General features: G+C 42.1%; 1 protein-coding gene across 1 annotated transcript in view; it reads right to left on the minus strand.

Moving 5' to 3' along the window:
- STRC (stereocilin) overlaps positions 1 to 25,947 on the minus strand; it is a 117,993-nt gene that overhangs the window by 91,196 nt on the left and 850 nt on the right. The window contains exons 3-9 of the mRNA XM_073569132.1: positions 25,386 to 25,474; positions 24,181 to 25,199; positions 22,680 to 22,742; positions 21,292 to 21,402; positions 20,939 to 21,105; positions 17,739 to 17,925; positions 17,211 to 17,320 (exon numbers count right to left, since the gene is read on the minus strand). Coding sequence (XP_073425233.1) covers positions 17,211 to 17,320; positions 17,739 to 17,925; positions 20,939 to 21,105; positions 21,292 to 21,402; positions 22,680 to 22,742; positions 24,181 to 25,199; positions 25,386 to 25,474 — 1,746 coding nt within the window. The remainder of the gene's footprint in view (positions 1 to 17,210; positions 17,321 to 17,738; positions 17,926 to 20,938; positions 21,106 to 21,291; positions 21,403 to 22,679; positions 22,743 to 24,180; positions 25,200 to 25,385; positions 25,475 to 25,947) is intronic.

Consider the following 25,947-nt stretch of genomic DNA (forward strand, 5'->3'; position numbering starts at 1 on the left):
TTGAATGGTTATCACGTGATTGTTCAAATACCGTTGAAATCCAGTTGGTGGAGCCTGGTACCACCCCACTCAAGAGCTCCATAGTAACTGCAAGATGTGCACTATAAACACTCCTGAAGGAGAGGTCAGGGCCCACCATTGAACTCTCCAGTTCTCTGGTGGGCCAGTCTAAGGCTATGTGCCCACGTAGCGATTTTTAAGCGTTTTTGCCGCGATTTTCGGCGCGAAAACGCTGCGAAAATGCTTAAAAATCGTGTACAGAACGCCCCCCCATGCATTCCTATGGCATTCCGCACATGCTGTACTAATGCTGCGCTTTTTTCCGCGGCGGAATCGCATCGCGGAAAAAATCGCAGCATGCTCATTCTTTTGTGCGGAATCGAAAAGAATTGCCGCGATTCCGCACCCATAGGAATGCATGAGAATCGCTTACTTCCCGCATGTGGCTATGCCCACCATGCGGGAAGTTAAGCGTCTTATGTGCGGTTGGTACCAACGGTGTGGAGGAGAGGAGACTGTCCTCCAGGCCCTGGGTACCATACCCCTGTAAAAAAAAGAATAAAAAATAAAAAATCGGGGTATATTTACCTTCCGATGTCCCGCGCTGCATTCCCGGCCTAGCGTTCCCAGTAATGCCTTGCGGCAAGGCCTGTAATGACGTAGTCTCGTGTGACTCTAGCTGTCTCGCGAGATCGCTATAGCAACGCGAGACTACGTCATCACAGGTCTCGCAAGGCATTACTGGGAACGCTGAGGCCCGGGAATGCAGCGCGGGACGCCGGAAGGTAAATATACCCCGATTTTTTTATTTTTTTTAGCATTTTAACATTCTATCTTTTACTATTGATGCCGCATAGGCGGCCTCAATAGTAAAAACCTGCTCACACTTGTCAAACACTATGTTTGACGAGTATGACCAACCTGTCAATCACTTTCCAAGCGATGCTTCAAATCGCTTGGAAAGTGCTTGAATATCGCATGCGAAAATCGCGGCAAAATCGCGATCATAATCGCGGTAAAATCGCGCGGGAAAAAAACTCACGATTTCTGGGAAGGAGTCCGGTTTTTAGTGAGCGTTTTAAAACGCTACGTGGGCCCACAGCCTCTGGATGGGTGACAGCAGTAAAGAGATCCTGTTGACTTTAGTTCAGAAAGAAAAAACCTCAAAAGCTCACATTTACTGGGCATTCCCTAGCATCAAAAAATGAACTGAAATTTTGTCAGGCAGTCTGGATTATTAGAATAAAATTACAGTGGAAATGTCTTATATAAATGCAGTTTCCCTACAAATCTACAAGAATAACACAATTACTAAGAATAGTTGGTGGTCCACATGTGCACATACTGTATATGATGGAGGAAGATTGAAATGAAGGAGGAAATAGAAATGCTTAGCACTGGAAATAAATCTATATAGAAAGTTATCATTTGCCTGCATCAAATACTTACATTTGATTTTGAAGTAATGTTATTGAGTATTGAAAGCGCCTGGAAAGAAAGAGAATGACAAGAGTTATCCCAACTACCGTACGTGGGAAAGTTATGCTGCAGGCACATGCTTGCAGAACAAAGTAAGTGAGCTGTTATATAGAGCAAGGTCCCTTACATAGCGTATTCTTGTTACTTTGGTTAATCACACTGCACTTTCATTATTACATCGAGTCCTCTCTTGTTAAATATATAACAAAATGTCTGCTGATGGAGCAGAACCTGACCAGGAGACCAATCCATCAGCCTCGGTCATCTGAAAAGAAGCTTTCCCATGTTCCATCAGGAGTCATTACATTTCAGGTTATATCTAAGAAGACAGGACACTATGAAATAAAGAATAGGGCATTGTAAGTAACAAAAATGACAAGATAATCCAGTATATAAGGGACAGTGCTGTACATAACAAGAGACGACACTATAATATGGGACTGTGATGTACATAAGGAAACTATGTAAAGTTGTAGCTTGGTTGCCATAAGAGGAGTGGGGCCCAAACACCTTTTTTTTTTTTACACAGGGGCCCCAAGCTGTCAGGGTCTGCCCCTGGTCCTAACCCTTTGTGACCTTCTGACTTCACCCTAGAAAATGAAGTCAGAAAGGAAGATTGGTTAATTAATTAATCAATCTATATTTCGACCTTCTGGTCTGTTACACCAGCACCTCATAGTTATTAAGACTGAGTGCACGCTAAAATCCTTTCTTAGAAAGGAAGATTGGACATGTTGGATTTCAACATCTGACTCTCTTGTTCTCATGATAGGTATGATGCCATAGATCTTCACATGGACAATACACACACCAACCGATACCTAGCATGCAAGTGTATAAAGGGGTCTTGAGGTAAAGCTGTCAAATGAATGGCACCTTTAAGGCACAAATAGCTTAATTAGTGGACACATATAAAGTCAGTATTTTGGAGATACAGAAATCCAATCACCAAAATGAGAGAGGAAATTTGTTTAAGATGTACGGTACATATTTTATAATCTTCTTCTGTGACATGTATGACAGATTTTGAAAAAAAATATTCACTAAAAGGGGCATGACTGGACAATTTGTGGGGATTGCCTCAAATGTATTACAGTCTTTTTGAGCACATATTGTGCAACCGTTTGGTGTACGAGTTTAACTCCCATTAACTGGAATAAAAAAGACAAGTTTCTACTTTGTTCTGAGTGATTCCAGATTTTGCGTTGTCCATCAATTCAACAATTCTGGTGCATTTTGTGCCGGATTAAAGGTTTCTGTTAATACTTATATTTCACTCTTATAGCACTAATGAGAAATGTGATCCAGTGGCTATGAGGAGAGGAGCCTTCCTTCACACCTTAATGGTGGTCCTTTCCATGTGGTACGAGTGCCGACTCTGTTACATAACCAGCACCTAACAGTAACTAGGTAGCTAAAACTGCATCACGGTAACCTCTTAAATGCCACATTTAAGTGGAACAGATGTATTTAAAAGCCTTCAACATGCCAGCCATCACTTCAAGATGGCCATCGGCGCAGTTGCTATCGTGGTGTCCAGTCTGTTGCCATGACAGCCAGGGGCTTTCTGAGACCTCCATGTTTACCATGTGAAATATCCTATGAAGTTCTATCTGTGGTTGACTTCATATGAAATCATCAATTTAACAATACATTGTCATATTAAAGCATTGTAGTATATTGTCTAGGTGATCAAGTAATTGCAGATTCAAGTCCTCTAAGGCTATGTGCACACGCTGCGGTTTTTGCTGCGGATCCGCTGCGGATCTGCAGCAGCTCTGCAGACAGTGTACAGTAGCATGTAAATCTATGTGATTTACAATCTGCTGTGCACATGCTGCCGATTTTTCACTGCGGAAAAGCTGCGGTTTTGAATCTGCAGAAAGAAGTGACATGTCAATTCTTTTCTGAGGATTCTGCTGCGGTTTACCATCTCCTCCATTGTAGAGATGATAAACCGCAGGGTAAAACCGCAGGCCAATCCGCAGGTAAAACCGCAGGTCATTTTACCTGCGGTTTTACCTGTGGTACCGCAGATACAAATCCGCAGACCAATCCGCAGCGTGTGCACATAGCCTAAAGGGGACTAATTACAGTGCTGTGCAAATTAATTGGGACAATTCTTTCTGCGGATTCCGCTGCGGTTTGCCATCTCCTCCATTGAGGAGATGAAAAACCGCAGGGCAAAACCGCAGAGCATTCCGCAGGTAAAACCGCAGGTCCTCCCAAAAAATGTAATTGAAATTGATAAAAACATCACGTGTATAAAAAAAACATCAGCTCCACATGCAGAAAACAAACCCTCACACAAGTCCATCAATAAAAAACTAAAAAGTTATGGGATTCATGGAACAGTGACATAGACCAAATTTTTTTAACTAAAAAAATTTGAAAAAAGTTACTAATTAAATAAAGATACATTGCAATGAATATTTTTTTTTTAGGGGGGCATTTTCATTAAATAATAGAATTTATTGAAATAGAATCAATAAACTAAAATGAATATAATGCATATTATTCCTAACTGCAAGATTACTAACCAGCGGCTTCCTCCAAAGACATGCATATAACATACCTGGGCAGTCGAAAGATCAGATGATTGTAGTTGAGGAAGTAGAGAGGTAACATCAATCCTTGGAAGGGACTGGAAGAATGTAACTCCCATTTCAGGAAGCAAACTTCTCCATCTGGTCAACTCCTTAAAGTCCGCAGGCTGCAAATTAGCTCTTTTCAGTAGACTCACTAGGGAGTAAGCCAGCTGAAATGTAAAGTAAGTCATACTAAAAACGAGTAGTGTCTTATGGCAAAGTTTATACCCCGACTATAAAACTAGCAGAATTATTTACGTGTTCACAGAAAAATATGGCCATTACATAAATCCAGAACATTTTCAATGTGAAAATAGTATATGCTAGTTTAGAATTCGCTCTTAAAATTCACTGAACTGTAACTTCTCTTTACCTTCATAAAACTGGGAACACTTAAAGGGGTTGCCCAATTTTCGGGGCAGTTTTTATTTTCTTAAATGCATTTATTTTTGCCTTTTTTCCAGCAAAAGTTTAAGACCGTTTTTTATTTTACAAATTTGTTTTTCTCTGCACATTCAACTTCAGCTGAGAAGACCTCAGAAAAAGACAGATAACAGAGATGAAAACTCCCCATTCAGTGCTCACATACAAATTCCCTTTAAAAATGATTTATTAGATATTGTGACAGGATCATTGGCACAGTGTATGAGTGAAGATGTGTGTCACTGTGCATATTGGCGTCAGTAATGTGAAACCAGGATATTTTTTCTCCAGCACACTGTGTTGAGAGAGTTAAATTAAAGTTTCATAAATGGGTTGGCTTTATGTGGGCACTCATAGAGCGGGTGTGAGGGTGCTCACCATATCTCCACTTGCAGAGCTGACACCGACATGTGTACTGACTGGACCTGGGATGATGTCACAGTCAGGTGATCGATCATCACATGGTCTAGCTTAAATAGCTTATCTAGAGAATAAGTTGGTGGTGTGTCTTGGGAGAGGAGGAACTCCCACGTGGCTCCAGGAGGAGCTGAAGATGGTGTGTGCTACCTGCGGGTGAACTCTGCAGGGAAAGGACTCTTTTGGACTGAATCTTTGTTTTGTTTTACCGTTAAGCCAGAAAGGCTCTGTTTATATTCGGAACCCTGCTTAGGTTTTATGCTGTTCATAATAAAATCAGCAGGTGATCTACTACCAAAACCTTTCCTGTGTCTACCTTGTGAAGCAGCTGAGTGTGTCAACCCCTCACAATATACTTTAAAACCTGAAATCCAACAATAGCCAAAAAAAGACAAGCATAATAAAAACCCTATGAAGAGGGTATAAAGGGCAAATAGATAATACAGCCCTATTTGACACCAAGCAAAAAAAGACACTAATAATACCCTATAGATAAACCCGGGACTTTGCACTACCTAGCCGCGGAGTTTGGCACCCTAAATGTAAAGGTACCGTCACACTTAACGATGCACCAGCGATCCCGACAACGATATGACGTGGTCAGGATCGCTGGTGCATTGCTAAACGGTCGCTAGTGAGCTGCCAAACAGACAGATCTCACCAGCGACATAGCAGCGGTCGGCGGTCGCTACTTACCTGTCAGATGCGGCGATGAAGACGTCCTCCCGCCCGCGTCCACGTGTCGCTCATCTCCACAGCAGGAAGCCCAGCAGGAAGCTGACGACGAGAAACGGCCCAGGCCGTTCTCGCGCAATCAGCGATAATCAGCGGTGGAGCCGGTCAGAGGTAAGTATCACACATAGCGATATCGCTGCTGCGTCACAAAACCAGTGACGTTATAGCGATATTGCTAGTGGATCGCCCCCAGGGTCTCGCCAGGTCGGCGGGGTACTCGGAGCCGGGCCCGGTGGATTTCAATGGGAGTTGTCACGGTAGCTGTGACCCGGTCCATGGCCCTGGGCTTCCATTGTAAAAGGGGGGAAATGTTGAGTGTGCGAATGCTGATTAAAGTTTATGAGTGAATGATTCGTGACGCCAACCTCGGGGACCGGACCCCGGCCTTGCGCTGTGAACTTGGGAAGGGTTCTGCTCTAACCCTGATCCTTAGTCCTCCTCTCCTTACATTCCGTACTAATCCTTCCTTCTTATGGAGAGAGTCAGGCTTCCCATCAATGTTTCTCTCCTGTGCCAGCGGACCCAGGTCACTGAGGTCGGCTGCAGCACTTCCTTCATCCATCCCACTCAGGAGATCTTCACTCCTCTACTGGCTCTGTCAGACTGACTAAATCCTAAACTCTTCCCGCTCTTTTGGTGCCAACTAACTCCACCTGCCTCCCAGCACGCTTCGTGTTCCAAGCAGGGAGCCACCAAAGGGTGCTTTGCTACACTACTATGTTGTGTGGGATGCAGGTGTTGGAGTGTGGTCAGGAGTCTCCACCTTACCTGAATGGTGGGGTACCACACCTCAGGAGGAGGTGTAGTACCTCTGTGGCGACTGAACCCTCAGGGGCGCCACACTAGCGATATCTCTTAGTGTGACGGGGCCTTTAAACGACAGTGGTACACCAGCTCACTAATGGTTCACCCTAGATTGCCCCTAATTAATCTCTATCAGACAGTTACACAAAGAAACATTGTTCATAAATAAACTTTGTTAGCAGATGAGAGAAGGGATTAAGGGCAAATAAAGGCACTATAGTCGCAAAGTAAACAACCAATTCCTTATAAGGAGGGTGCAAAAGAATGAGTATCTTTTACACCCCACATGTTTCCCCTCTGGATCTGGTCAATCACAGGGCCAGCAGAGTAGCAGAATAAAGGATGAACATCACAGGTCCAGCATAGTGTGGGATAAGGGGATTTGCATGTGAGTAATGTGTTGAAGATTCTCATACTACCGTATTTAATGTTGGACAAACTCCCCATTCGGTCATCATAGAGATCTGACCAAGGCAGAGATCAAGGTAAAGTTTATTTATCATGTTGTAACGTGGCGCTGGGTGGTAGCTGTGGTACCTGTGCTTCACGTCCCACCACACTACATGAAAATGTAGATCTTGGCTGGGTTTGTGGACTCTAGTTGTGATGGTGATACACCTTTGAAGACCGCATGGTGTCATTGTTTTCGGCTGACCAGGACCAGATGTTGCAAAATTCAAAGAGAGAGGCCATAGTTCATAAACAAACATATTTTTACTGAACAATAACTTTGGAGGAACTATGTACAACAGATAGTTGGCATTCATCTTCATGGACGTTTCAGTTATTACATGGAACGATATCACACACTTTTCCTTCCCTTTCCTAGAGTATTCTCGTTTTCCACTTCACTGAGCTCTTCTTCTTAGCTATCCCAAATCCTCCCCAATAATGGCATTACAGTCCAGCAAGCAAGAGTCCTATACTTTCACCCACGGTTCCGCATCCTTCTCCCCTTGGGGGCATTTTCTATGCCAATATGGTTGATACTAAGCTTTCCATTTCATTGATGCCTCACCACATGGTACATTTCCTCTTCGTCTCTCTTATTCTTCCTTCTTCGTTCCGATACCCGATTGACAGACAATTCCCTACTGTCCAGCTTAGGTTCCTGTCCCAGGCGCTTACTTTGTTTATTTGTCATCCTAAAGTGTTTTTTTGCATCACATCTGTTAATTGTGGACTCTGACACCCATGTGTCTGGGTCTGTGTTTGCTCCACTCAATGTAGTATTTACCTAAGCACCTTCTTACTCTTTTTCATTTTAATGCACTTGGAGCCCAACACTTCGTGACCCATAGATGTTCATTACTATTTCAATAAGGCTACAGTATATAGTTAGTTATTTTGCATAGAACTAGATAACCCCATTTAAAAATAAATCAATTTGATTTCTGTATCTGAATCTACATTTACACTGCGCCACTAGGTGAACATAACATACCTTATGGTATGAATAAATTATGGATGTATAATGATTAATGGTATACCTTTTCTCCATACAGGCCTCTAGTTTTTTTAAAATCTTTTTGATGTGTTATTTATGTTAGTAAAAATTTTACTTTTTTGAGCATGGGAGTATTTCTATTGTCTATAAGAGGCCAAAAAGTGTTATTTGGGCCTCTATTGTATATGTATATGTCAGTATACAATTGAAAATAATTGTGGGAAATGTGATATACTGTTTGGTACGGGTTTTTTTTTACAGTTGAACCTAATGAGTCATGTGTCCTACTGTACGTCTCTAAATTTGGATATGGTACAGACTTCCCTTCAATCAGAGGTATATATCAGGAGCTGTTACTGGGGTATACAGCAAGCAAAATCCATTAACATGATATGAACAAAGCCTAAAGTTGGGTTTAGACAGGGTGATAATTGAAGAATAATCACTACAGTGTGTGGTAAAAATGATAAGACAGTTTTATTCTTTTGGGTCAGTACGATTACAGCGATAGCACTTTTTCATGCTTTGCTGCTTTTACACAATAAAAGCTATTTTATTGAAAAAATGTTGTGGCATCGCTTTATTTTGAGAGCTCTAGCTTTTTTAATTCTCCAATGATGAAGTTGTATGGTGGCTTGTTTTTTGAGGGACAAGATTACGTATTCAGCGATGCCATTTTATTTACATTTGTCTTTTTGACAACATTTTAATTCACTTTTTCTCCAGCAGTATGATGAAAAACCATAGTTTGCCCTTATTTTTTTTTAAGGCGTTTACTCTAAGGGTTAACTAGTGTGACAGTTTTATACTGTAGATCAGGTCATTCTGGATGCAGCGATACCAAATGTGTGTACTTTTTTGTTTATTTTAAAAATGTGTATTTATGGGTATGTTTTTTATTGTTTTATTATTTTGTGATTTTTTAAATGTTTGTAGATTTTTTTTACTTTTATTTACTTAGTCCCTCTCTATGTGTCTTTCACTTTTTTCAGTTTGATCGCTGGTATAAAGTATTGTAATGCACCAGAATTGCAATGCTTTATATTTGTCAGTGCTGCACTGACACAAGCTGCTTAGTTCTTTTCTTAGCATGGTCTAAGATGCTTTCCATCGCTTCTGGAACTGGGGGTCGTAATGACGTGGGGCACTATGGCAACGATCGGGCTTCCCGTCCCTGCCTTCTAAGTGCTGCAATTGCTATCGATAGCAGTATTTAGGGGGTTAAACAGCCAGGGATGGAGCTGTCACTGGCTGTTACTGCAGGAACTCGGCCATTAGCAGCGCCGATCTCCTGCAGTGGGAGGTGCCGATATTTCATCCCCTCCTGCGCAATCATGGTGTGATCGGTTAGTCAGAATGACTGACCGATTACAGACATATGAGTGCAGGGACCACTGGCATGGGTCCCTGCATCTCTTTCTGTGCCACTCAGCTGTCAGTGTTTTTACCCAGTGACAGTTTTAATCCATAGCAGATATGGTACGTCATGACATTGGAACTAACACCCACTCATGACATGCTGTGTCCGTCATTGGTCGTAAAGGGGTTAATGGTGTTGCAACCTCTGTGGCCTTTCAGAATATGTGTGTATATACTGACTGACATGTGACACGTTGTGGAAGGTGTTGCAGATTTTTCCGCGCGGATTTGGAAAAATCCGCAGGTAAATACGCAGGTCAAAAAACCTGCGGTTTACCTGCGGATTAGCCTGCAGTTTTCCCCTACGGTTTGACACCTGGCCAATGGAGAAGGTGTAAAACCGCAGCGGATTCCGCACAAAGAATTGACATGTGCAGTGCGTTTTTTTGATTTCCATTGAATACAATGATACTGTACACTGCAGCAAAATCTGCTGCGAATCCGCAGGGCCAAAAACGCTGCGGATCCGCAGCAGAATCCGCAAAGTGTGCACATGGCCTTAGATTGCATACAGGGGACTTCCTTTCACTAAGCATGTGTCTTATGAAGGTAATTGCTTATAACAGAAATTTTTAGGGGCTTCATTGCAAAATGGTTGAATACATATGCACATGCCAATTTTTAGTTATTTGATCCCATAAATTTAATTTATGCCTATTTTGTTCTCACTTGACTTCACCAACTTAGATTATTTAGAGCTGATGCATCACACACAAATCAGATTACAAATATATTTACACACAGGGTGTAATGTAACAAAATAGGTAAAAAAAAAAGAGGGGGGTGAATGCTTTTGCAAGCCACTGTACATAGGACTAAAATGCAGCAATTCAGGTCCTTTGTCATACTTTGATAACTTACTCGTCCACGGTGGGATAGTGTTCTCTGTGAAACACAGTCAAGCAGCTTCTTCTCCACTGTTCCTAGTGGGTAGTGGAAGGGCTGAAACCATTGCAGGTCCTCGTATGTCAAGTAACAAATTAGATGACCAAGCCTGAAACATTTAATTGAAACTACATAAAACCAGCTCATAAATGTACATGACACATGGAAATGATTAGACTTTGTTGCTAACATACTGATGCAGACAGAACAATTCTGAGAGCATCTATAACCTTGACAAATGGGAGGTAATGGGGTCCAGAATAAGGGATGGAGGATATTTATGCCAGGATGGGGCTAGGATAAGGGACATAAATTCCAGGATGGAGGGCATGTATATTACTATTATTATTTATTATTCCATGGTGCTTTACATGTGAGGAGGGGTATACTGTATTTTTTGAATTATAAGGCGCAGTTTTTTTCCCAAAATTTTTTAGGAAAATGGGGTGCGTCTTATAATTCGAACATACCTTGGTATAGCAGGGTCCCAGGGTAGCTGCTGGAGGAGGCAAGAGTAGCGCGTTGCTGCAGGCCACAGGCTGGGATGAAGGGGTGTTTGGAGGTGCGACACTGTGGGTGTTCGCATTTTGTGAAAGCCTGGGACCTCCGCACTTCCATGGTTTACATTGCGGTGGACTTCGGGAGCAGCGCATGCAAAGATGGAGATCTCAGCACCAAGATCTCGGAAGATGAGATCTCAGCACCAAGATCTCCATCTGCGCATGCGCCGACCTCGGTGGCCATTTTCCCAGAGTCCATCGCAAAATAAATCAGGGAAGTATGGGGGATCCCGGACTTACACAAAATGTCGACAGAGCCCCTGCACCACCAAACACCCACAGCGTCGCACATCCAAACACCCCTTTCTCCTAGTCTGGGGTCTGTAGCATTTCCCCACTCCTGCCTCTGCCAGCAGCGACCCTGGGACCCCACTTCACCAAAGACACCACCCCCAGTAAGCAATAAGACGCATGGATTGTAAGAAGCACCACCATTTTATTAAAAAAAAAGTTTTTTTTGCTATTTTTCTCCTCAAAATTTGGGGTGCGTCTTATAATCCGGTGCTCTTATAAACCGCAAAATACGGTCCATAATAAAAAGCAAGTACAATAATCTTAAACAATACAAACAAAATTAAATGTTTTTGGTCCAACATAGGACCTCCTGTGGTGCAGAGTGGCCGCCTGGTGAGGAGGAGGCGTCCTCCTCACCAGACGGCCTCTCTGCACCACAAACTGGGGCGGTATAGTGCCATTCACTCTAAAAGGTACACTACCTATTGCACTAGCGCTGTTCCCTCTCTCTATTGCCTTGCCCCCGGAGGTCCTACTTACAAAGCCCAACGGTGTACAGCTGCCTATTCTAATAAGTGGACTCCATGGTCCACATATGCTGTCTAGATGCTACCAGCTCACCATAGTTACATACCATCCAGCCTGAACTTTTTCTTTTGTGGATATTCTGCCCTATCCTATTTGAATATTACCATATTGATTTCTCTTTTCTAGCAACAAGAATTTCTGATGAAGGTCCTATGTTGGACTGAAAATGTTTAATTTCGTTTGTGTCTGGATGCACGCAATAAAAAGAATCTGAATCTTTCACATATTGAGTGCCAAGATCATTATTTTATTGGTTGGATACCCGACTTGAGCACCAACTACCATAATTTTCCTGAGTGCCGTGTCACCCATATTGCGTAAACAATACGAGTCATGACTGGTACAGGAGGAGAGAAGACCTTGCTCACGAGGGCTCACAATCTACAAGAGATGGGTGAGGATACAGTCGATCAGTGTTTACTGCAGGTTTTAGGCTTGTCAGAAGAGGTGGGTCTTCAGGTTCCGTTTGAAGGTTTCCACGGTAGGCGAGAGTTGATATGTTGTGGTAGAGAGTTACAGAGTAGGGGGGATGAACAGGAGAAATCTTGTATCCGATTGCGGGAAGAGGGGAGTCGAGAAGGAGATCTTGTGAGGATCGGAGGTTGCGTACAGGTAAGTACTAGGACACTAGGTACAGATGTATGAACGACACAGGTTGTGGATAGCTTTGTATGTCATGGTTAGGGTTTTTAACTGGAGTCTTTGGGTAATGGGGAGGCAGTGCAGGGATTGACAGAGGGGAGAGGCTGGGGAATAGCGGGGGGGGACAGGTGGATTAGTCGGGCAGCAAAGTTTAGAATAGATTGGAGGAGTGCGAGAGTGTTTGCAGTAGTCAAGGCGGGAGATGATGAAGGCATGGAATAGCGTTTTTGCAGATTCTTGGTTGAGGAATATACAGATCCGGGAAATATTTTTGAGTTGAAGGAAGTGGAGAGGGCTTGGATATGCGGTTTGAAGGAGAGATCATAGTCAAGGATTACCTCGAGGCAGTTAGCTTGTGGGACTGGGGAGAGTGAGCAGCCATTTACTTTAATGGATAGGTCTATTGGGGGGTCGAGTGAGATAGGGGAAAGATTATGAATTCTGTAGTCCATATTAAGTTTTAGAAATCCAGTGGAGAAGAAGGATGTAATAGCAAACAGACATTGTGGGATTCTGGTTAGTAGGGAGGTGATATCTGGTCCAGACAGGTAGATCTGTGTGTCATCAACATAGAGGTGATACTGAAAGTCATGAGATTCTATGAGCTGTCTGTCTGAAGGTGTAAGTGAAGAAGAACAGGGGTCCAAGGACTGAACCTTACGGGACTCTGACAGATAGGGGGTGAGGTGAGAAGGTGGTGTGCAAGTGGGAGACGCTGAATGTCCGGTCTGTTAGGTATGACAAGATCCAAGACAGGGCCAAGTCTGTGATGCCAAGAGATGAGAGGGTCTGTAGTAATAGGGAATGGTCTACTGTGTCAAAGGTAGAGGACAGGTCCAGTAGGAGGAGGACAGGAGTAGTGTAGCTTGGCTTTGGCGGTTAGTAGGTTATTGTGACTTTGGTCAGGGCAGTTTCAGTGGAGTGATGCGGTCGGAAGCCAGATTGTAAGCAGTCAAAAAGGTAGCAGGAAGATAGGTGGGAGGAAAGATGGACGTGTTGTTCCAGTAGTATATATATACATGTATATATATATATATATACACAGTATGTATATATAATCAGGATGGAAGGAGGCCTCGGTGCAAGATTTGCAGATGATGCAAAGCTAGAAGGGACTGCTAACACTAGAAAAGACAGAGAAAGTATTCAGAAAGATCTAGATAAGCTTGAACAATGGGCAGCAACTAATAGAATGATATTCATCAGGGAGAAATGCAAGATTTTACATCTGGGCAAGAAAAACAAAAATTACATCAGAATGGGAGGAATAGAACTAAGCAACAACACGTGTGAAAAAGACTTGGGTACTGTGTCCAGTTCACATTTTAAAAAAGACATAAAAAACTGAAGCAAGTTCAGAGAAGAGCTACCAGGATGGTGAGCGGCCTGCAAAGTATGTCCTACAAGGAACAATTAAAGGATCTGGGGATGTTTAGCTTGCAAAAAAGAGAGCTAAGAGGAGACTTAAAAGCCGTCTACAAATATCTGAACTTATTCTGATTTGCACATGGAAACACGAGAAGCAATGGAATGAAACTGAAAGGTAGAAGACACAGATTAGATATTAGAAAAAAAACTTTTTGACAGTTAGGGTGATCAGTGATTTGAACACGCTGCCACGAGAGGTGGTGAGTTCTCCTTCAATGGAAGTCTTCAAACAGAGGCTGGACAAACATCTGTGTGAGATGGTTTAATGAATCCTGCAAAGAGCAGGGGGTTGGACGCAATCACCCTGGAGGTCCCTTCCAACGCTAGCATTCTATGATTCTATGAAAATATGATCTAAACAATAGTTAATTTTCTGATGACACATTCCCTGTAAGTCCCAGACAACCTTTTTAAGCATTTTGGTATTATCTTATATGGAATCTGTCACTAGGTTTTTGATACCTCATCTGAGAGCAGCATGATGTAGGAAAAGAGACCCTATTTCCAGCAATGTGCCACTTAGTTTACTGGGTGCAGCAGTTGTGATACAATTAGAGTTTTTAGATGTAACATGTAGCAGAGCTCAGAAAGCTAACACAGTCCACACCACAACATTCTGTGTAGAATGCATATTAACAGAAAGCTGCTAATCAGTGCTGGTGGCGTGGATGGACCAAGATGCACACAGGAGCTAGTCTAGCAGTGATAATCTCCTGCTGAAAAAACACTTATTATATTGAACAACAGCACACAGCCTATTAAGTGATACATCCCTGAAGTCATGCCTACCTTAAACCGCCCTCAGATTACTTAGCAAAAACCTGCTAACAGATTTCCCTTTATGAATCAAACCAAACCAAAATAGCACCAAAAGTCCTTCAAAGAGGCACAGCCTCATAAACCATGTATTAACACTGCAGTTTTGATCAGACATTTAAGGAATTCCATTGCATGCCCTTTAATATCACTTTTCCAAAAGCTATATGGATCCATTTGTATTAAAGGGAACCTGTCCCCAGGTTTGCCCCATATAAGATACGGTCACCAGCTTTCAGCGCTCATATACAGTATACTAATATGCTCTATATATGCCCCAGATTTGGCCTGCAAGAAAAGAAAAACACCTTTTATTATAATCACCTGGGGGATGGTCGGTTCTGAGGGGTGCCGCTGGTCCTAGTGCGGTGCCTCCCTTCTTCTTTTGATGCTATCCTCCTTCTGTGCATTGTGTGGATGATGAGTGGTATGTCATCCACACAGTGTTCCCCGGCATCGTGCTCCTAGCAGCTGTACTTTTCTGCCCTTACCAGGCAAAGTACTGCAGTGCGCATGTGCTGAGATACAGTCATATGTTAAAGTTTGGGCACCCCTATTAATGTTAACCTTTTTTCTTTATAACAATTTTGTTTTTTGCAACAGCTATTTCAGTTTCATTTATCTAATAACTGATGGACTCAGTTAAATTTCTGGATTCAAATGAGGTTTATTGTACTAACAGAAAATGTGCAATCTGCATTTAAACAAAATTTGACCGATGCAAAAGTATGGGCACCCTTATCATTTTCTTGATTTGAACACTCCTAACTACTTTTTACTGACTTCCTGAAGCACTAAATTGGTTTTGTAACCTCATTGAGCTTTGACCTTCATAGCCAGGTGTATCAAATCATGAGAAAGGGTATTTAAGGTGGCCACTTGCAAGTAGTTCTCCTATTTGATTCTCCTATGAAGAATGGCATCATGGGCTCCTCAAAACAACTCTCAAATGATCTGAAAACAAAGATTATTCAACATAGCTTTTCAGGGGAAGGATACAAAAAGTTGTCTCAGAGATTTAACTTGTCAGTTTCCACTGTGAGGAACATAGTAAGGAAATGGAAGAACACAGGTACAGTTCTTGTTAAGCCCAGAAGTGGCAGGCCAAGAAAAATATCAGAAAGGCAGAGAAGAAGAATGGTGAGAACAGTCAAGGACAATCCACAGACCACCTCCAAAGACCTGCAGCATCATCTTGCTGCAGATGGTGTCACTGTGCATCGGTCAACAATACAGAGCACTTTGCACAAGGAGAAGCTGTATGGGAGAGTGATGCGAAAGAAGCCATTTCTGCAAGCACGCCACAAACAGAGTCGCCTGAGGTATGCAAAAGCACATTTGGACAAGCCAGTTACATTTTGGAAGAAGGTCCTGTGGACTGATGAAACAAAGATTGAGTTGTTTGGTCATACAAAAAGGCGTTATGCATGGAGGCTAAAAAACACAGCATTCCAAGAAAAACACTTGCTACCCGCAGTAAAGTTTGGTGGAGGTTCCATCATGCTTTGGGGCTGTGTGGCCAATGCCGGCACCGGGAATCTTGTTAAAGTTGAGGGTCGCATGGATTCAACTCAGTATCAGCAGATTCTTGACAATAATGTGCAAGAATCAGTGGCGAGGTTGAAGTTACGCAGGGGATGGATATTTCAGCAAGACAATGATCCAAAACACCGCTCCAAATCTACTCAGGCATTCATGCAGAGGAACAATTGCAATGTTCTGGAATGGCCATCCCAGTCCCCAGACCTGAATATCATTGAACATCTGTGGGATGATTTGAAGCGGGCTGTCCATGCTCGGCGACCATCAAACTTAACTGAACTGGAATTGTTTTGTAAACAGGAATGGTCACAAATACCTTCATCCAGGATCCAGGAACTCATTAATAGCTACAGGAAGCGACTAGAGGCTGTTATTTTTGTAAAAGGAGGATCTACGAAATATTAATGTCACTTTTATGTTGATGTGCCCATACTTTTGCACCGGTCAAATTTTGTTAAAATGCAGATTGCACATTTTCTGTTAGTACAATAAACCTCATTTGAATCCAGAAATATAACTGAGTCCATCAGTTATTAGATATATGAAACTGAAATAGCTGTTGCAAAAACCAAAATTGTTATAAAGAAAAAAGGTTAACATTAATAGGGGGTGACCAAACTTTAACATATGACTGTATGTTGAAGAGCCCTGGCGCATGCGCTCTGCAGTGCTTTACTCTGCCCTAGTCAGGGCAGGGAGGTACCCATGTATGGGAACGCGATGCCGGGGAACACTATGTGGATGATGTAGCACTCATCATCCACACGAAGCACAGAAGGAGGACGGTATTGAAAGAAGTGAAGTGCCAGACTAGGACCAGCGACACCCTTTGGACCCAACTGTGCCCCAGGTGAGTATAATAAATTATTTTGTTGCAGGCCAGTTCGAGGGCATATACACCCTATAGTAGTATGCTGTATATCAGGGCTGAAAGGAGGTAGCCATATCTCATATGGGGCAAACCAAACCAAACCTGGTGACAGGTTCCCTTTAAGACTCCTTTCATAGTCCTGATGGACCCCACTCATGATTATGCTATAAACTTCAGGGGTTAGTAAATGTAGACAAAGTCCTATTATGTTTGGTGAGTTTAGCCTATACCCGCCAATAATTCATCAATTGTATAGACACTTTGTGTGATTCCAACATGTGATGAAATAAAGATGTCCCCAGAAATGGGGTATATAGATAACAACATCATACCTCTGTACTTTGTCTATATCTTGGCTTGTGTTCATGAGGCTTTGTGCCACGTAACGGCCCTGTATCATCCCCAGGTTCACATCTTTCCAGCCATCTGCCAGCAATTTAATCTGAGTCCACAAAAGAAACGATTAGTACAACTGTCAGTACCTAGATAGCGTCTCTAAGTCATCATTTGTACACTTCCCCAACACAATAATCCTATGTATAATGCATTAGTCAATGTGCTATCATGACATTTATCACATCATAATCACAGTCAGATGACAATTAATAGGGCACATTGCCCATCCCTATAAATATTCGATAGCCACGTGGTTTATACAGTGATCCGTCCTGAGTCTATTACGACTTGCAGTAAATCCCTGACTTATAAGTAAATTACTAAAATAATTGCATGTGATTTGCCCATTCTATTCTATCATTTTCAACGCCTTATAATTTGGGAAGTTATTCTATAAATCCCCATAGTAGGGGGTAAAAAACTGTAACATTTGCATGCCTATTTTATGAAAAAGAAGCACACACCTGATCAGCGCTGAGTTGTACAAAATGGCAGAATGGCAGGTACGGGAGAAGTGGTTGTATAGACCTCAGAAAATGTGGTGGCCATGATGGGACATCACCAAACATGTCAGCTTGCAGAAAATGTTTAGCAAAAGCACGCTTCTGAGGGACCTTCATTACTTGACTGTGGATTTTTATTGCATCTAATCTAGAAAAAATGATCACTTTTCAATACAGTATAAATCTACATTGGTGATATTTTACTGGAGAATGTTGAGCTGCACTATACTGAATGAAAGATCAGTACAATATAGGCCCCTTTACACAAGAAATGCTTTTCAAACCAGAGATAATGTTGCTGGTGGTTTGTCTTTGTGAAACTCCTGTGACAATGGAGCAATGCTTTCATGAAAATTGTTTCAATGAGCTACAGTTTTATCTATCACTTGCATGATACTTAAACATTAATGGGCAACATATATGATAATTGGCCAGTGTGAATAGTCCTTTACTGAAATGTACCATTAACAAAAAAAAAATTTGCGTCAACTTTTTCTTGCCCATTCACATTATGCATTTGTCAGTATCGCAATTTCAGGTAGTGAAAAAAGATGGATTCAACATAGATTCGCACGTCCCTTAGATACCCGATGTGTACCTTAGTTACCAGCTCCCTGCATCAGCGCGCTGGTAAGTAACGTACACAGCGACGCCGGGCGCTCGGTGTCACTGTGCTGATCGCTGGTGAAGCTGTCTGTTTGACAGCTCACCAGCGATCACATAGCGACTTACCAGCGATCCTGACACGTTGATATCGTTGTCGGGATTGCTGGTGAGTCGCTATGTGTGACTATAGTTTAACAAGGGTTTATCTCTTTGCTGTTTATGTTCTTTACCCTGCACCTATCTTCTGTTTCTTTTTAGGAAGTAGGTGGCATATTCTCTAACAGTATGTTCTTACTCCTTTATTTTGTATTTCATGGTTTCTTTTACTCGCTCTGGGATCTCTTTCTATTTCAGCACTCCTTCCCTTCTGTAGATAATTTGCACTCTGCTTTGCCCTTTGATTCTTTAGGAAGAATGTGCGCTAGACAACTTTTCAGGCAGTTTAGGACTATTCAGCTTACGCAGGAACCAATAGGTACTGAGGGTCAGGATCTCTAGTTTGTACTGGAACTGGCAGGGTCAGTTGCAGTTGTTAGTGCGTTACTTATTTTTCCGAGTGAGTTGCTACACTATTATAGCAGAGGGTGCATCACTGTCAGCACAAACAATCTCTCGGCATTTGACTGAAATGAAAGGCCATTGCAAGAGACCCAGGAGGATCCCACTGCTGTTACTGAGACATAACAAAAAATAGACAGACTGCAGTTTGCTAAAATGTACATGAGCAAGCGAAAATACTTCTGGGAAAGCATCTTGTGGAGAGATGAGACCAAGATAGAGCTTTTGGGTAAAGCACATAATTCTACTGTTTACCGAAAATGGACTGAGGCCTACAAAGAAAAGAACACAGTACCTACAATCAAATATGGTGTAGGTTCAAGGATATTTTTGAGTTGTTTTGGAGTTGTTTTGATGGCTCTGGCACTGTGTGCCTTTGATAGTGTGCAAGGCATAATGAAATCTGAAGATTACCAAAGGATTTTGGGTCGCAATCTAGTGCCCAGTGTCAGAAAGCTGGGTATGTGTCATAGGTCTTGGGTCTTCCAGCAGGACAATGAAAACAAACATACTTTAAGAAGCACCCAAAAATGGATGGAAAGAAATTGTTGGAGCGTTCTGATTTGGTCAGCAGTGAGTCTGGATCTAAATCCCATTGAACACCTGTGGCGAGATCTTAAAATTGCTGTTGGGAGAAGGCACCCTTCAAATACGAGAGACCTGGAGCAGTTTACAAAAGAAGAATGATCAAAAATTCCAGTTGAAAGGTGTAAGAAGCTTGCTGATGGTTATAGGAAGAAATTGATTGGAGTTTTTTATTCCAGAAAAATTGCAACCAAATATTATGTTGAGAGTGCCAACAATTTTGTCCTGCCCATTTTGGGGTTTTGCGTGAAATCATATACAATGTGCCTTTCTTTTCTCGTTTTTTTGTGGGGGAAATACTTTATTTTCTGGAACAATTTCAAGAGTGTCAACACTTTCGGCCATGCCTGTATGCTCTCCATCCTGGGCTCATCCTGTATATGTTCCCCATCCTGGTATATATGTCCCCCATCCTGGTATACATGTCCCCCATCCTGGTATATGTACATGTCTCAACTAAAGGGCCCATCCTGGTATATACATCCCATTCTGTACCCATCTTTGTGTATATGTCCCCCATCCTGGTATATACGTATGTCTTTCATTCTGGAATATACTGTATGTCCCAGCTCCTGGGCCCATCCTGGTATATATGTTCTCCATCCAGGTATATAGGTCTACCATTCTGGGCCCATCTTGGTATACAGTACATGTCCCCCATTATGGTATATATGTCCCCCATCCTGGTATATATGTCCCCCACCTTGGTCCCATACTGGTATATATGTCCCCCATCATGGGCCCATCCTGGTATATTTGACTCCCATCTTGGTATATATGTCGACTGTTCTTCCACTGTTTAATGTATAAAACAAATACTGTAAATGATTCTACTCACCTTGCCCTCGCTCCAACGCCGCGCAATGTCCTCTTCTGTGAATTCTACATGAGAGACTTAGCCAGGAGAAAATGACTCTGTCCTGCAAACTGTGGTCCGCTTGGAACCACTGATTTTTATTTTTGATTACCAGGTGGTGACCACCACTGAACAAGGTGTGATAAACTGTAAGATGTCATAGCTGCAGGGCCTTATAGGAATGCCCGTGTGGCAACACAAAATAACATTAGAATGTTCTTTGATGCTTCAGCAGTGTGGGAAATAGTGGTAGGTAAGTTTTATATACAAATCGTGAATTGAATGTCAGAATGTTCAAATTTGCATGAAACTGCGAATTTCAGAAAATTTGACTCAAACTCGATCCTACAATGATCGATCTGATCATCTCTAGTGTGTGACCATCGCTTACTGCCCTTTCTTCACTGAGAATATATATGTGTGGTTGAGAAAGCTTATAGCAAACTATTAATCACTCTATTAATATACTGTATGATATGGAACAATATTATAAAGACCCTCTAAATATAAACAAAAAAACACTATATGGTAATACAAAATAAATAATCTTACTTACACACTCTGGTTGACCAAAAGAGTTATTGGGAAGTTCAGAATGTCAGATATGGACATGAAAGGTATGAACTGGGAAAGGTCCACAAATATCTGAGGTGTCAATAATGTAAACTTCTGAATCACCATTGAAGTTAAGGTCTCTAAATCCCTTTCATCAGGATGGGTCATCTAGAGAGAAGGGAATATGTAATCAGAAAGTGATGGTGACTTTGCTAAAATGTCAACACAATTGTTGGAGGAAATTAAAGCACAGTTTATCATATCTTTCAAAATTTGGTTCCAAAACTCCTTACCCTTCTAGCTACAATGAATGGTTTATAAAATTATATTCATGATGTGTTCTCAACTTCTCACCTGAATTCTTGGCCAAGATCTATGCATCAATGAGATGAAACGTTGTACTGCATCATTCTCTGCTGATAACAGGACCTTCTGGAAACCTTCTCTAGGCATCTGTAGATATTCCTGCCATGAGAATGTGCCATGCCAATAATAACCAAGAGGAAAAATCAAAAGAATTAAGCCAGAAAAACAATTGGTACAGTATATTGTTTAATTTTACCAATATTTAGAAACATTTAACCATATGCCTACATGTCTATTCTCTAAACTGCATAGTATTTACAACATAAGGGTCCTTGCAAGAGAAACTTATTAAGAGTTTCTCCAGTGGCTTGCTAGTAAATCCATCAACAATGTTCAGTATTTAGTAGATTACAAACATCTAACCTTTCTAAAGAATAGCGCCTTGATTGAATTGCACAGGACCTTTCTTGTAAATCTGTATGCTAAGTCAAGTGTAAGTCAAATCATGACATACTATACTGCAGAGGTCCCCAACCTGTAACTCGAGAGCCACATGTGTACCAGTTGTACCAAACAGCTATTAAGAGTAGATCTCTAGATGGTGACTTGTGTGTAGCCCTGCATAGAAGAGCAGGTCGGAATGGGGGTAAGGTAGGAAATAGTGATGAGCGAGTATACTCGTTACTCGAGATTTTCCGAGCATGCTCTGGTGATCTCCGAGTATTTTGGCGTGCTCGGAGATTTAGTTTCTGTCGCTGTAGCTGCATGATTTGCGGCTGCTAGACAGCCTGAATACATGTGGGGATTTCCTAACAAACAGGCAATCCCCACATGTATTCAGGCTGTTTAGCAGCCGCAAATCATACAGCTGCGGTGACAGAAACTAAATCTCCGAGCACATTCAAATACTCGGAGAGCATCCCAGCATGCTCTGAAAATCTCGAGTAACGAGTATATTCGCTCATCACTAGTAGGAAACCCTGGAGTTTGGCATACTGCCTTAGTGTCATTTCAGTGGAAAAGCTTTGGCTGTCATTGTACTGGTTATAGGGGGCTCTTGGTGTCACTATTATTAGTGGAGCAGGAGCTGGATGTGGCTTCCGACCCTTGCTCAAAGCTGGATGTGGCTCGAGACCCTCTTTCATAGCTGAATGTGGCTCTCCAGGTCAGAATGGTTGGAGACCTGTGCTATGATGGATGCTGTAATACTGTGTGGCTCTGCAGGATGAAATGTGTCACCATAAACCCTACATTAAGGAGCACCTATTCACTGGAACAACGCAGTCAACACAGTGAAAAAAAGGTAAAGAACAGCAAAATCAGGTGAGAACAGGGAATTTTACAATTGTACTTGAACTCAATTTTTTTGAGCAAGTGACAGGTCCTCTTTAACTAAAAGGGTTCCTTAAATGAGCATAAGTATCTAGGTACAATACCTGGAGGAGTATTTCAAGTGCAGTAGCATTTTCCTCCTTCTGGATGAGGTCCCATAGCACAGGCTGTCAGGCAAAATAAAAACATTAACATACTCTACGTTCACATATTTTCTTTTAAAATGTCTCCAAAATGCAACTTGATTAATAAGGCTACTTTCAGACTTGCGTTATGAGGCGCAGTGCAGGGCCGCCGCTAAGCTCTGCCCCCGGCCGTGCCTCCTCCGGTCAGCTCCTCCTATGGGTGCATGACGCTGCATGCGACCGGCGTACCCTATATTTAGTGTTGGGTACGCTGGCCATGAGCTGGCATGATTTTGCCGGTGCATGCGCCCTTTTAGCGCTGCGCCGAGCGCACAAAAATGCAACATGGTGCATTTGGTGCACGTTGGCGCAGCTCAAAAAGGGTACATGCGCCTGCAAAATCATACCAGCGCACGGCCAGCATACCCAACACTAAATATAGGGTACGCCGGTCACATGCAGTGTCATGCACCCATAGGAGGAGCTGACCGGAGGAGGCGTGGCCGAGGCGGAGCTTAGTGGCGGCCCTGCGCTGCGCCTCATAACGCAAGTCTGAAAGTAGCCTAAGCCCTTGATGTGAATTAATGAGAACCTGTCAGCAGGACTGAGCTCTATAAACTAAAGGCATGGCCATAATGGTATTGTGATGCTGATTAATATGATTTCAGATGTAAAGGAATCTGCTCAGCGGTTGCTTGATACTCACCTTGTGAAGTTTTCATAAAATGACTTCTTGTATGCTTCCAGGCGGGACATGAGGGCAGGGTCTTCTTCTCATTCTCCGCATACCCATCCTTCCCACCAGCTTCCTCAGGGACCTGCACAAGAAGCAGAGGAGGCAGGTGGGTGGGGGGGTGGAGAATGAGAAGACCCTGCCTCCACATCCCACCCCGAAGCACACATGACATCATTTTATGAAAACTTTATAGGATTAGTATTAAACAACCACTGAGCGGATCCATTCACTTCAGGTATCATATTAATCAGCATCACAGTGCTATTATGGCCATGCCTTTAGTTTATAGGACTCAATCCTGCTGACAGGTTCTCTTTAAGTAAAAACATAATAATCATTGTACAGAATTTCATTATATCAAAAATTTAAAAATTGTTTATGTCTAAGGACATGGTTCTTATAACCTGTCCCCTTAATAAAACAAGTTTGTTAGACAGAAAATATACTGTAAGTACACTGGGGCTTCTTTACTAAGAATATGGATGAGAAATAGTGAAGATGTTACCAACAATTCACATTCTGCAAGTTATAAAATAATAGTTAACATCTCTAATGTTTTACCACCTTTATACGTCTGTTCCGCTAAGTAGCTCGAACTATCATAATGATAATAATAATAAAAAAAATATATATTTTATAGATAAGCAATTATGTGATGAATCACTGTCTGAGAAAACAAGTAAGGTATTGTAATACATAAAAGTAATGTTTTGACATAGTTATTAAATTGAAAAGATAACTTACACTAAAGCAGCTCAGGAGATCTTCCTTGTCAGATACACTGTTCTCGTTTTCTAGATACAATTCGACAGTCTGCAGGATGCTCATTGAGGAGTTCATCTTGAAAGAAGTCCAGAAGGAGCTATTATCCAACAGGCTAGAGAGGAGAATGGCCTCTCCAAGTCTATCCCTCGCTTCCTTACCTATCCAATCTGAGTCTGAGAGAGAGAAGAGAAAATCCAGCACCTTAAGGAGATACTGTACATTTGAAGCCCAGCCATAGGATTCACTGTCACACTGGGAAAGCTGAGAAACTAGACCTAAGATGTAGGAAATGGGATTTTTGCATAGTTGTGAGGAATCAAAGCTTGAGGACACTGGGAGAACATCTGCAAGTCTCTGAAGGAAACATTTGCCATCTAATGAAATGTTTTTCCAACACTGATCCACGATCCAGGGATGAAGTGGCTTGAGGGAAAAATAAAGAGTTGCATTTCGGCAGACAAGATCCATGAAATCTTGGATATTGATCCCTTTACATTCTTCCACCAAAGTAACATTGCTGAAATTGTTGCTGTCCCATGCCTTGTAATTGCAAGTAGTTATATTTATCATATTTGATTTTACCATGTGTCTATTACAAAGTCCGGACACCCATGCTTTACTGTCTTCCAACATGCCAGATAATGAGTCATTGCTGCACAGTTTCTCCATCATGATTGTTTTATTTTCAAATAGACATGTTTTCAAAGCCTTGGGGTTCATGGATATTCCCTGCCACACATCTGAACACCGGATGTTTTTCCTCTTTTCTCTCGTCGCCTCGGAGCTATTGTACACATTAGTACATAGGTCAACCATTAGTGGTGATTCTTGGTTGTGTATTGGAAAAGTGGTGTTTTTGCAAACAGTGATATTAAATTCAATTGGAAAATATTCCCTGCACACCCATACCCAAAAAGAATCTTCTTCCATGGATGTCAGGTACCAAGCTGCATCGGAGCAGGCAACCTGTAGATCATATAAGGTGTCTAACGAGTATCCTGTGTCATTATACACATTACAATACAGAAACACTGTGAAGTTGGAGACACCAGGCAGTCCTGGGATTGTGTCATTGCATACAGCCTCTAATACTTCAGTATAAGACTGTGTTTCTTCCGAAAAATCAGTCTGTGACCTCTTGGTAATATTATGTGCTGAATCTAGTTTTTTTTCGGCAGGCTTACTGCATGTCAGGATTGGAGGACTTGATGGGAAACTTGTTGATGTGAAACCAAGCGACTGGGTGTTCCAAGTAATATTGTGCTTTATGCCCCTGTGTGAAAAAAGAAAAATAGGTAGATTTGAGCAAAAAGATTTGCAGAACACTGGTCCAGTAGCCACATTGCTAGTCTGTGGATGCAAGATCGGAGCCCTGAGAACGTCCTCCTACATACCCACATTCCTGGTGTTTCTGCTGATTAGTAGGCCTGGTGCAATGCCATCACTGCTATGTGACTAATCAATGGTGTCAAGTCTGGTCTAATAATTGAAGAAAGCACAGAGAATGCTGGCAGTTAAAGGAGGTTTGCAGGGCACTGGCTCAGAGGCCCTCTACTACCGACATGGCTGGTGGACCAAGGTCCATCAAATCTTTTAATATTTTTTTATGGATCTGTGTCTTAAGAGAATGTCCAGTTTAGACAACCCATATGAACAAATAGTTTTAGGGAATTCTAAGTTCATGATGGATTGTGGAGGGGTAACAAACACTATCTCTTACTCTGCAATATCGGTCCTTCATTAGAC

The sequence above is a fragment of the Dendrobates tinctorius genome, unplaced genomic scaffold (assembly GCF_039654945.1).
Source record: "Dendrobates tinctorius isolate UK_male_01 unplaced genomic scaffold, ASM3965494v1 ptg000022l, whole genome shotgun sequence".
Classification (NCBI taxonomy): domain Eukaryota; kingdom Metazoa; phylum Chordata; class Amphibia; order Anura; family Dendrobatidae; genus Dendrobates; species Dendrobates tinctorius.